Raw genomic sequence first — 13,554 nt, forward strand, 5'->3', positions numbered from 1 at the left:
ACATGTTTGCTGTGTCCCCACATGGCTTGTGGCAAACTGCAAACGGGACTTCTTATGGTTTTCTGTTAACAATGGCTTTCTTCTTGCCACTCTTCCATAAAGGCCAACTTTGTGCAGTGCACGACTAATAGTTGTCCTATGGACAGATTCCCCACCTGAGCTGTAGATCTCTGCAGCTCGTCCAGAGTCACCATGGGCCTCTTGGCTGCATTTCTGATCAGCGCTCTCCTTGTTCGGCCTGTGAGTTTAGGTGGACGGGCCTTGTCTTGGTAGGTTTACAGTTGTGCCATACTCCTTCCATTTCTGAATGATCGCTGAACAGTGCTCCGTGGGATGTTCAAGGCTTGGGACATCTTTTTGTAGCCTAAGCCTGCTTTAAATTTCTCAATAACTTTATCCCTGACCTGTCTGGTGTGTTCTTTGGACTTCATGGTGTTGTTGCTCCCAATATTCTCTTAGACAACCTCTGAGGCTGTCACAGGGCAGTTGTGGAGCTGTTTTGCAAAGAAGAATGGGTAAGAATTTCAGTCTGTAGATGTGCAAAGCTGGTAGAGACATACCCTAAAAGACTGGCAGCTGGAATTGCAGCAAAAGGTGTTTCTACAAAGTATTGACTCAGGGGGCTGAATAATTACGCACACCCCACTTTTCAGTTATTTATTTGTAAAAAATGTTTGGAATCATGTATGATTTTCGTTCCACTTCTCACGTGTACACCACTTTGTATTGGTCTTTCACGTGGAATTCCAATAAAATTGATTCATGTTTGTGGCTGTAATGTGACAAAATGTGGAAAAGTTCAAGGGGGCCGAATACTTTTGCAAGCCACTGTATGTATGGCAAGAAGTGTTGTACCTTACATAACAGAAGTTTGTGGATTTTTCATGTTATTTCTGATCATTTACTAAATAAAACTGTGTTTTATGTTTGATTAAATGTTTAAGTAAAACATTTTCATTACAGTCCTGGTGATTTTCATTTACACAACGGTCAAAATATCCTTTTTTTGTAAACAGGAAAAACCCTGATTTTCTTGTTTGGTTTGTTTGTTTGTAATTGGAAAACAATGAGAAAACTGAGAGGAAAAAGACAGAAATCAAGGTATTTATACAGATAGATGCAATAAGCACACACACCTTGTGTTTGTGGTAAATCTAGAGCAAAAAACATCAATTTAAATGTTTATTTATGCAGGATAATAATAGCACACTGTTAAGATGAGTAGAAGCACAAAAGACCTCTAAGGAAACTTTGGGAGGCACGGAGAAATGCTTTGGGCAGCTCCAGTGTGCAGACAGTAGCCACTGATGCTTCGAGACAGCAATATGTTGTCAAAAAATATTTGAGTAGATATTGGTTTTTTTTTTATGTAGCTAACTTTTGTTATTACAACAACAATTCAGTGGGCCAGGATTCCAGTAGTTCAAATTATAGCTTACCCAATAGATGAGCCATATTTGTAGTCCTAATTTAGCTGTTATATTTAAAACACTGTAATCTCCATAGAAGCTCATATTCTGTAACTGTAAAAGGGCAGGTAATAACAGAGGACAGTGGTCATAATGGTTTTTGTGCTGCACTGCTTGAATGAGTCATCTGACCTCAGAAATAATAGTTCAGTTACATTTTCAAGAGCATGATCAGAACATGCTGTTAACCTTACTATTGACCTTATGTCCTTTTCTCTTTATGGAAATTCTACAAAGATAAACAAATGTGTAATAAAACATTTTATCATGGCCAGGTGTGGGGCTATAATAACTGCAGTCCTGGTCCTTAAAAACGAAGAGAGAGTTTGTGTAATTTGCTCGTGATCAGAGCCTGAAGCAATTTCTTCAGTCTTTGTAATTTGTGCACTACTGTAACATCGTACAAAGTCTAGATCCTGTCATGAAATGTTACTTTTGTTAAATTGCAGTGTTTTATAAGGTTGCAGTGCAGTGATATACCTGCAGTATAATACGTGACATATACAGTATTTTTTTTAGTGGCTGCTTTAGCTGTTCTTCTGCGGTATTTATGTTGTGGTGTTCTCTAATTTATGTTTCCTGCTCTTTCTTAGGTATGGTGTTGGTACGCACAGAGTTAGGACAGCTGGTAATGGTTCCCCAGCAGGCTTTGGCTCAAGCTCAAGCACAAGCTCAAGCCCAAGCCCAGGCCCAGAACAACATTTCTCCACGACCTGCTACCCCCACCACAGGGACATCCTTCAGAGTAACCTCTCCACAGGTGAGACCACAGAACCCACATGATAGCTGGCAGCTGTAGACTCTCACTGCTACAACCATGGCACACAGTGTTGCTGTTCAAATGAGACAAAAGGAAGGAGAAAGACAGAAAAATTAGAAGGAGTATTATACTCATTTGCAACTCTACTAGTGTAGCGTTGCATTGGTTTAACAGTTCAAAATTATCCATGTTGTTAAACTAGACCTTTACACTGGCGATTGTTCAGTTGTTTGAAACAAGCCGTTAGTTTTGCTTCTTCAAGCCAACCTTCTTCTGACTGGCTGCCTCTTGCAAACAGATGGTTTGGGTTTGAACTGCGGATAGGTGGGGCCAAATTCCCATTTGATGCAATTTGTGATTCTGGGAATTTGGCAGCTATCTTGAATCTTGAATCAGCCGACACCCATAACTTTAAATGCACTAGTTAGTGGGACATTAAAAATGCATGTACTAATTAAATCCAATAAAAAGCTCTTCGAAGGTTTAGTGAATTTTCTCCAAAATAAGGTTAAGAATTAAGTTTTGATGGCAGATTGTATTCCTAGTACACTATTACTCAACATTACAGCTTCATTACTGGCTCAGTCCAGAGAGCTGGTATGAAAAAAGTATCTCTACGTATCTCAGCAGACCACTGAACAAATGGCATGCCTATCAATGTGAAGGATATAGTAAGCCAAGAAAAAGTAAAACGTACATGCACCTACATTTTTACTATGATAACATTTGCCACAGCACACCTGCTGTGATTGCCTACCATTTACATGGATAAGTGCAAAAACAACTGGTTAAAGTTTCCTTTTATGGCTTCTGATCTGCTCTTAAGTTGTTTATACACTGGAAATGAGTTGCTTGTCAAGCATTGCTTTAAAACTGCCTGCTGGTCACTCGCAGATATTCCAGGCTGTAGTGTGGATCCTCTAATGTATTTACTAGTAGGTCATATGTTAATCAACTGTGTTCTTCACTCTCATTAGTAATCTCTTCAGTTCCTTGCATCAAAGTTTATTGCGGGTCCACCCACTTTGCACTTGCACTTGTAGTCATTTTCTCCGTAGTCTGAGGTCGTAAATGTTATTCAGTTTTTTGTCTCTGGTCACTAAGTCACCATAAATCGCTTCCAGTGTGTGGAACAGCTAAAGAGGGTCCTCTTGGGTAAAGAGGACAGAAGTGGAACAGCCACCAACTTTAGCAACTGAGTGTTTTTCAGACAATTTCTAATCAGGATTCTTCTCGTCAGCTTAATGTAAAGTTGTTGTTTTTTTTAACCTGAGCCATAGTGCAGAGCTTTTATAATGTATTTATTTATTTATTTTTTCCATTGGCCCTCATAAGGAAACACTTCTCTGTTTTTTCTTTTTGGCATCCATTTGTTGAACTTCATCCACTTTTTGGCTTGCAGCTAGCAGCACTCAGTTTAGAGTCATTCTCATTCAGAAACATACACAAGTGGTGCAATCTAAACTTGCTGACACACATTATGGGTAGAGCAAGCAATAGGCAGGAATTTGTAGAAAACTACGCGTGTTAGTTACACAAGGGCTCATTCTGATATTACTCTGACTTTCTACCAGGAAGCTGGCAGGTTAAAGTCCATTTAATGTCTGATCTGACATGTCTAGACATTTGCGCTCTCACACTGATAAAATGAAAAGGTGAGGTTTTAGCCTTGGGGAATCACTTTTACTATCCCGACTTCAGTGGGAGCTCATTCCATCTCTGTGGAGCCAGAACAGAGAAGAGTCGTAAATGACCATGTGGTTTTCTTGAGTGATAGGATGACCCAAGGGATATTTGACCGTGACTTGGAGGTAGGAAGGAGCTGCCCTGTTCATGGGATGTAGATAAGCAGGAGAATTTTTGAATGACTGGAAGCCAAACAGGTGTACATGGTAGGAGAACTGTGCAGGAATACAAGTACTAGGCAGACATCAGCTACTTGGACTAATGGTCGTGGCCTAATGGCACAAATGTTGTCTCCAGCAAAGGGGGAAGTTTATTAGTCTGGGGTCATTATCACAAGAATTTTGGACAATTTAGAAAGTGTCAGGGTGTTTTCATCAGTTATTTTGTCTTGATGTCCATTTCACATGCACTGCTTGAAATACTCTTTGGTTTAGGTGTAGGAACTATCTGGATGGAGTGCACAGGAGGCAGCACATATAGTGTCCACTTGATAGGTCTATTAGGTAATTGTTTTCTTTTTGTTTGTTTGTTTAATTTCAGAACTGACAGGTTTAAGACTACATTTGATACCTGCCTACTCACGTGGAACTCGGTTGGCTACTCTTCCTAGAAGAGTTCGGTACCTGTGTGAAAAGAGGAGATGCCTCAGATGCCTCACTGTTGAGGATAGAATGCAAGATGGCCATCTTTTATTGCAGTATTTGCTGCAAATGCTATTTTGTTGTTCAGGGTCGCTTGTAGCTTCCTCGCCAGCTGAGCGAACACCATCATCATAATGGTAACGTGTCAGCGAAGGATTCATTCCCCGTGGGAACAGGGGTCAGTCTTCTTGAGGTTGAGCTTTAGGTGATTTCACATCCATTCTTACATGTCAGTTGGAGTTTCAGATTGGCGCTCTAGCAAGGATGTCCGAGTGTCAACCACATGATAGAAACCAGAAGCGTATAACAGAACTAAGTGTCTTTGTGTAGAGGAAGAAGAGGGGCCTACAATTCTCTGGATGGAGAATTGTAGGTCCAATATTTTCAGGCTGTCCTTCAGTCTGTAATGGCCTGCCATGCAAACAGCAAGTCTCCAACGCAAGGAGAATCATGTCAAGTGAGCAGCCTATATTTGCAAATAAATAATACACACATTTTTCTTAACAGTAGCTTATTTTACCCTCAGTCAGTGAATGTTGTGATATATTGTGCTGTATACCCAAATTCATTTAGGTATCATTACCTGGAATTGTAAAGGTCTTTCTATTTCTAGCAATGGTTGGTTTGCATTTTCTCCTCATATCTTTCACGCTAAAAAGACATGAATGTATGAGTTACTACTCTTAATAATCTTTAAAAAAAGAAAACAGCCGACTCCTAGCTGCTGTGATGTGACTGCTCGCTGCTCCTGAAACATTAGGATGGAGCACAGCGATATATCACATCACATAAAGCAGCAAAAGCATCTGAATGCAGATGTACATTTTGCTTTTGGATAAATAATTCTGCAACCTTCAGAAAAAGTTAGATGGGATTTCTTTTTTTTAATAAACAAGTAAATAACCTGCATAGTAAAAGGTGTCCAGATGTTGTTCATCTATCAATGAATGTCAGATAAATAATTGAAATGGAGTCATATGTTTTCAGTGAGACAAACAGAAAAACAAATTGATTGCAGGCATATAGTAGGACTATAGACAGATCCTGGTGCTGAATTAAAAAAAACCCTCTAAATGAATATCAGATAAAACAGAAAGGCCTGATGGTAAGAGTGATAGAGAGTTTTATTATTTTTTATTATTTTTTTTAGCAGCGTATAGAAAAAAAGGAGATGTTTCACTTTAAAGCATATTTAAAAAGCCATGTATCTTTACTGTACCTCTAAAACCTGCTGATATTCCACTTTGTGCAAACTCAGCTTACACCAATGCCATGCATATGATTTACTGGGATTACAAAAACATTGAACTCCAATCCTCATGGGCACATTTCAGGTTTCTTTAGCTTTTCCAGCTCTGCATAATTTCCATCAATGTTAATGCCACAGGTGGTGACCTTTGTAAAAGAATAATCTGACTGAAGAGATTTGAAAAACTGTGATCTAATTATACGTGTGTTCCCACAGTTGATGTTGGGTGGGCACCACCTCATTAAATGAACACTTTATTAGTTGTAGACCCTAATTGGGGTGTGATTAATGCGTTAAACTGTGTAATTATAACAAAAGAATATCCTTGATTTTTTTAATCTATAGATTAAACTGAGATTAATAGGTGAATTAATGTCTCAAGGCTTTTTAATGACTCCATGGGGTCCTCTCATCAAAATTTAACGAGCTCCTGAATCATTAATTGGAATTTGCTTATTATCACCTGTGGATCCATCATTCATTTGATAACTTGAGCTTGTGCTGGTGGCTGTACACCTTTGAAGCTTAATTGCTTTTAATAATGAGGTTACTTGATAGTTGGTCCCCCACAGTTCTCTTTAAATCAAGTGGGACAGCTGAAATGGGCTGGTGACAGCAGAGCACTAATAGAGCACTAATACAGCTTAATATTTGAGCGTGTTAATGTCTTTGGGCTAGTTTTTCTGTTATTGATCTCAGAATGCCAAACACTACCTCTGCAATGTGAGAAGATGTGTTTTATTGTAGGCCATTTTGGGTGAATATTATTCCCAAACTATTATTATTATTACTAATAACTATTATTCCCATCCCAAACTACACCCCAAGTCTGTTAATGTTCAGATATTTGGAGCTGGAACCAGTAAAATCTCGATTATTGTGAAAAACCTACAATTAGTTGTCTAACTGATTAAATTAGTAATTGCTTCAGCATTTGTATTGGATTAAATACAAAGCTTTTGTCTGCATGTAAAAAAATGTTGGCACACCACAGAGGATTTGGCCTTACTCTAAAGAAAAGTCAGCATGACTGGGATATTTTTACCATTTTTTAAGGAGAAAATACAGTTTTCATCCTTTTTTTCAAATAATAGGAATATGCATAGACTTCAGTTATGTAGGTTGAAACCAGCTTATTACTTTAACTATATGTAGACTACTCATGCTTACCCACATAGTTATTCCCTTGAGACCTGTTGTTAACCAGGAAAAAAAAATCGTATACACTCAATGCTACTTACAAATTGCTAGTACTGGGCTTTTTAGAGAGTTTGGTCCATGCAGTCATTTGTCAGCTGCACATCCATGATTAGAATCTCCAGTGGCACTACATCCCAAAGGAGCGGTACTGCATTGAGATCTAGTGACTGTGATTGAATACAGTGAACTCATTGTCATGTTCAAGGAACCAGCTTGAGATAATCTTGCTAGAGGCAACTTTCAGAAGAAGGTACACTGTAATCATAAAGGGATGGACCTGTGAGCAACAGTACTCAGGTAGGCTATGGAGTTGATATTAAGGGGCTCAACGTGTGCTGAAAGATATCCTGAAGGCAGAAGGGTGTTGAGCCCCGTACTTGGAATTTGTGGTGTTAAGTGTATATCAGTTTTTTTTTCCTGGTTAAAACATAACTTTAAGTGATAACTACACTGGTAAACATAACTGGTTTACATATAGTTAAAATAATAATTATTTTTCATCTTAATTATCTGAAATTTGCATGTTAAGTGATAACTCAAAATATTTTGGCCATTCCCATCTGATCTCTGGCATGAACAGGGCATTTTCACCAAGAGAACTGCCTCTCACTGAATATTTTCTTTTTCACACCATTCGGTGTATACTCTAGAGATGGTTAGTGTGGGAAATTCCCAGGGGATTAGCAGTTTCTCAAATATTCAGACCAGCCTGTCTGGCACCAACAACCATGCCACGTTCAAAGTCACTTAAATCACCTTTCATCCTCATTCTGATGCTCGGTTTGAACTTGAGGAGATTATTTTCTATGCATGCCTAAATGTTTATTGCCTTATGATTGGCTGGTTGTGATTGGTTCATATCTGTTAATCTGATAAATCTCAAAGGTTTAAATCTAATATAGCTAGTTGTTGCCCCCCCCAGGGCTTTCAAGGTTGCACTTTTCATTATAACCCTAACCGCAAAGACAAAAGATTAGCACTAGAGGGCAGCATTTCATTGCCTATTTTAACTTGACTTGTCTTTTACTCTGAATTTTGACGACTGTTTGTACTGTTTGCTGATCACGTTGGGCTATGGTAAGATATGCATTCATGCTACCTTATATGATTTTTATCAGTTTTACAACTTTATATATATGAAATTAAAATGGAAACTGAAGAGAGTTTGACTGCTCTTACATAAGGTGCAAGAAGAACTGAGGTTGAAATTAAGTCTATAATGTTATATACATATAATGCAAAGTATCATTGTAAACTTTAGTGTTCATGTGTTTAGTGTTATTGTGCTCTATAGTGGGTATAGTATTACATTTTCAGGTAGTTAGGACTGAACTGAGAGACATAATGTGATATATTTCAAACCTAAGTTTAACCTCAGGTGCTCTGTTACTTTCATAGTGTAAAAAACTGTAAACTGTGAATCAGAGTCAGTGTCACACAGAGCATGGTCAGACATTCATCTCCTTAAACGTCATGAACAGAATTCTGCATTAGCTGCACAACAATCCTCTCTGCTCATAGTCAGCCAACCTGTATCCATCCTGATACGAACCCCTTTCAAAAGAAAGTCGCAGATTGTCATCGCCTCTCACAGTTGATGACAAATTAGTGGGCTGCGGCGTTGCCATCTCGACAGGAAAAGCAGTAGCAGGGAAATGAAAGGGAATGGTGTTTATTCCCAGAGCTCAACCCCTCTGTCGGCCTGTCACTCTTCCCATGACCCTAAGGGGAGAAACGGAAGGCATCCTGAGCTTCCTTCCTTCCATACCTGTTAAATCATTCATCATCCAACTGCCTGATTATTTTAAAAAGCTAACAAGGCTTTGGTTCTCAAGTGTGTTTGTGTGTGTGTGTCTGTCTGAGGGAGAGAGAGTGAGCGAGAAAGTGGCATAGCTAGCGGTGGGATGCACCCTGTGGCTCTTAGCATCACCCTCCTTACCCCCATCGCCTCATCTCTCATACACTCACTTCCTCCAACTCTTCAGTGTAACATTCATTTGGATCCTACTAAACTTTTAGTGGAGGCAAACCCCCTCCTCCTTCTTTCTTATTCCACTTCTTCTCCTCTGCACTGTAGTCTTTGTTTCATTTCTTCTGTCTGTGACAAGTGTAGTTTATCATGTGCATGAATTTGTGTCTGTTAGTGTGCTTTGGTCTGTCTGTGAATGGAAGGCTGAGTGCCAGAGGTCGGGGTTGAGGCCCTCCTGGGTTGTTTTGGCTAATAGACTGGGTAGCAGGGAACCAGCCAGGAAGTGTTTATGAACATTTGTGTGTGTGTGTGTGTGTGTGTGTGTGTGTGTGTGTGTGTGTGTGTGTGTGTTTGTTTGTGTGTGTGTTTGTGTGTTTGTCTGTGTGGTGTATGTGAGTAAGAGATGAACCTCTTTGGCTTTGTGGCACTTGGCACTGTCCTCCTCATTCGTTCTTCTGCCTTTCATATGTTAGCAAACAATATTAGGTTACGACACATTTCAGCACTAGCGTGAATCCTTTTCTAAATGCTACATTTGTCAAGTTCCATTTATTCTTCCAGTCTTCATTCGATTGCACATACCGTATTTCGATATGTCACTGTGCTTTGAACCTATTCCACAGATTTTGCAGCCTAACCTGAATTTATACTTCATGCTAGGATGTACTCTGTGCATCTGATTTATTCAGGTTTTTCAGCCTTATAATAATCTCTGTGCCCCTATTTTGCATTTTTACACCTAGGTTAACAACAAAACAAGTTAACATATCTAAGAAATATTTGAGAAACCAGTTGTCTGAGTGCTTTTGGCTCTGCGTAAATATGCTATGAAAATTGTTGTTTATAATACAAACAGTATGCATGTAAACATCCTCAAATTGCAACTCGGAGTCAGCAATTTAAGCTCCCAGTTAATGTGTCATTTGAAATCTAATGAGCTAGAGTAATACGGTACTAAAGAGAATCTGCTGAAATATCCCTAAATATAATTTGTCTGTATGCGTTGAGTGATTAATCCCTCTTGTGTATTCTGTGTGATCCTTCTGCACTCATTGGTTTTGTCTCTGTTAAAGTGTGCCTTAATAAATTGCTTGCAATATTTCCTTACTTTTCTGCAACAATGTACAGTGGAAATTCTAGACGGTATCAAAGAAGAATAAAAAATAAGAATGTTTTATACAGTCATTGACACTTAATAGTGAATAGTGATATTTTTTCTGTTTATTTATTTGTTGACTAACCCATTTGTGTGTTTGTTGGGTCTTCTATTCTTCCATTAATTTGCTTAACTCACTTCTTAGTGCAGATAAAGTTTAATAAAACATTAAAATATTGCAGTGGTTTTCAGGCGTGCTGTACACAAATATCTGTGGTCTGTTAAAAGATCAAGTAGGCAGGTTCAAATTTCTGATACTGTTAATATACTGTACTTGATGCACTTTGTTTTTACATGTTTTCCTTGGTGACATCATCAAGGTTAGGTGAGTATTTAGGTGCTAATATCTGTATTAGTTGAATAGATGGGGTGATATGGTACTATAAGGTCATTAAGATAAGATGGGGCTTGATTATTCAAGACCTTGTATGTGAGGAACAGGATTTTGAATTCAATTCTGGATTTAACAGAGAGCCAATGAAGGGAAGCCAATATAAGAGAAATATGCTGTCTCTTTCTAGTTCCTGTCAGTACTCTTGCTGCAGCATTCACCCCAACCGGTCGCAGCAGATGGCCGCCCCTCCCTGAGCCTGGTTCTGCCGGAGGTTTCTTCCTGTTAAAAGGGAGTTTTTCCTTCCCACTGTCGCCAAAGTGCTTGCTCATAGGGGGTCATATGATTGTTGGGTTTTTCTCTGTATTTATTATTGTGCTATCTACTGTACAATATAAAGCGCCTTGAGGCGACTTTTGTTGTGATTTGGCGCTATATAAATAAAATTGAATTGAATTGAATTGAATTTTGGATTAACTGAAGACTTTTCTGGGAGTTTTTAGGACATACTGATAATAACGAATTACATAGTCCAGCCTTGAAGTAATAAATGTATGAACTTTACGTGCTATACTGGGGTCTCATCATCAGCCTTTGAAGGCCAGATCACCACCTTGGTTCTCTTTGCCATGTTTGAATCCTGAGCAGTTTTTGTAGTGTGGCATTATTCTTATTGGGAGGCCACTGCTGTTGGGGAGTGCCATTGCAGTAATTGGGTGTGCACCAATATTTGGGTTTTTATAACCTCTCTGTCAGCATGAGTCTCTGGACTCAGATTAAGGCTGGGTGATGATCTATAGTTTAATTTCAAATATGATTTTGCTTTTTGTTTGTGTTGTTTGCTGTATTACAGATTAAGAGCACCTCCAGGGTTTCTTTTGTTTTCAGTAGCAGGGCATTTTCAGTCCTCCTTAAAATCTCAGACTCACTCAAAATTTAATTCTTGAGCTAAGAAGATTGAAAAGTGAACTTTTGGTCAAAAAGACTTATGTAGAAGAAGGTCTTCTGTAAGTGAACCTGTTGAAGGATCATTAGTAGTTACCTGTCTGTTGGTTGTTCACTTACTCTCCACAGGTCCGTGCAGGTCCCCTGAGCCTCATGTTGCACCTGTTAGCTGACAGCAAGTGATGGTTGTCCTTGCGAAACAGACTCCTTACTGTATGACCTTGTTTGCCTCTACTACACCCACCTATTTTTCACATGTATTTACTTTTTAAAATTATTTTTGTTTTTTTATTATATTTAAAGTTCTAATAATTCCCCAGTAAAAGCACACATTTATTTAGTCAATGGATAACTCAAGGTTTCCCAGCAAAGCATTTCACTGTAATGAAATCATCAGGGATATTCACTTGACTTGTCAGTAGTTTCAGTGTCGTGGCTGATTGATGTAGGTCCCCTCTGGAATCAGACCCCAGTAGTACGACACTGTGAGCCAGTGCCACCTGACCAAACGTGCTTTCTTGAGTTAAATCTTCACGTCGACAACATGCTGCCACCTTCCTTCTTCTTTCCTGCTGTCATGACCTTTTCTCATCTGTCTGCAAGGCACGATACTGCTCTTTTCTTATTCTGTTGCTCTGTCTCTCTCTCCCTCTCTCACACTTTCCCCCGTCTTTTCTCTGGCTGCCATCCTTCCTCCTCACTCTTTTCTTTCACAGCTGAAACTGGCACAGCATCACTGTTGCTGTTTTTCTTCCTTTGTATCTTTTAAGATGGCTTGTATTCAGTTATCTCTCCTGTTTCTCCTTCTTCACCTACTTCCTCTGATATATTTATTCCCTGTTCTGTCTCTTTTTCCTCTTTCTTTTTCCTGTGTTCTCCTTTTTCCAGCAATCTCCTGTGACCTCTCAGACCAGCAGGCAATGTCCTTTGACCCCAGCCAAGATGGCACCGTCTCCTTCTCCTACTCCTTCCAGCCCTGCCCTCCAGACTTCTTCTTCCTCTTCTTCTTCTTCTTCCTCCTCCTGCCCTGCACTCCGCCCAGTGAGACAACTCCTCCTGACATGTTATTCAGTCCTCTGCCTGGCATTTTCTTCCTTTGCTATCCCAGATAACTGCCTAGACATAGTGCTGGCTGAGTCTAAAGTTTACTTGCAGGTTGTGTACAAGCTGATATGACTTCAAGTATTTCGGAGGAAATTTTAGTAAAACCCTTTTCTGTATATATTATACCTGCTGTAAGCCATAATATTCACTACTATAACTAAAATTTATTTAGTAACAGAAAAAAATCATGGGGACATTTTTTAAAGTATATATCAATTATGTAACAAAGTAACAACTTGCTGTTGTTACAGGAAAGAGGAAGCTTAGATTATATGCACGTCAGGTTCAGTTAATTGCAAATACCTAGAAGAACTTAAAAGTGAATCCAGAATAAGACCTTGGGTCTCAGAAGGTCAAACCATTTATTTTCAAAGTGTGCAGACAAAAAAAGGAAAGTATGAGTCCCCTGTATTGATGCCCTAGCTACACATAATACATAACCTGTACTAAATACTGGCACTTATTGGCAAGGAACTAGAGCACTGAATCCTCTGATCCAGATCGAATTTGGACTGTTTTGATTTAACCAAAAACATACTACACTACATAGCCGCATTACAAATATAACTGTACACGTAGCCTTGTTACCATCTATATGTCACTCAAATGATAGGACCTTAATGTGTCCCCTTCATCCGGGTGTATTCACACCTGTATTTAGAGCTGTCCACTTATGACCACGTCACATAAGATGTATTTTATTGCCAAGTGTGAACAGGCCCTGAGAGATTTAAAAGAGGTGATGAGGGCCTTAGAGTGAGAGACTGCTGTTGGCACCTCCTCTCATGAGCAAAATTGTGTTTATGAATTTTATTCAACTGCGCACACATCATTATGGGTAGCCAACATTTGTTACAGATCTTCCAAGTCAGGTAGGTGACGATTAAGAAAAGCTTTGATGGGCTCCTGTGTTTCCCAGCCTCTAGCTTGTCACCTCCTCCCCTTCTTCCTCCTTGTCTGTTAAGAGATGTCCACCAAAGTAAGGACACCAGATGTGACAGGAGCGCTGTGGCGCCTGCCTCCTGTTCTCTGTGGCCTTGCTGG

The 13,554-nt window shown here is 39.3% G+C and overlaps 1 protein-coding gene across 3 annotated transcripts in view; it reads left to right on the forward strand.

Moving 5' to 3' along the window:
• LOC116325639 (transcription initiation factor TFIID subunit 4-like) overlaps positions 1 to 13,554 on the forward strand; it is a 95,312-nt gene that overhangs the window by 2,427 nt on the left and 79,331 nt on the right. For all 3 annotated transcript variants that reach the window (XM_031746596.2, XM_039612862.1, XM_039612865.1), the window contains exon 2: positions 2,063 to 2,229. In XM_031746596.2, the coding sequence (XP_031602456.2) occupies positions 2,063 to 2,229 (167 nt within the window). The remainder of the gene's footprint in view (positions 1 to 2,062; positions 2,230 to 13,554) is intronic.

Source organism: Oreochromis aureus, linkage group 1 (genome assembly GCF_013358895.1).
Source record: "Oreochromis aureus strain Israel breed Guangdong linkage group 1, ZZ_aureus, whole genome shotgun sequence".
In the NCBI taxonomy this organism is placed as follows: Eukaryota; Metazoa; Chordata; class Actinopteri; order Cichliformes; family Cichlidae; genus Oreochromis; species Oreochromis aureus.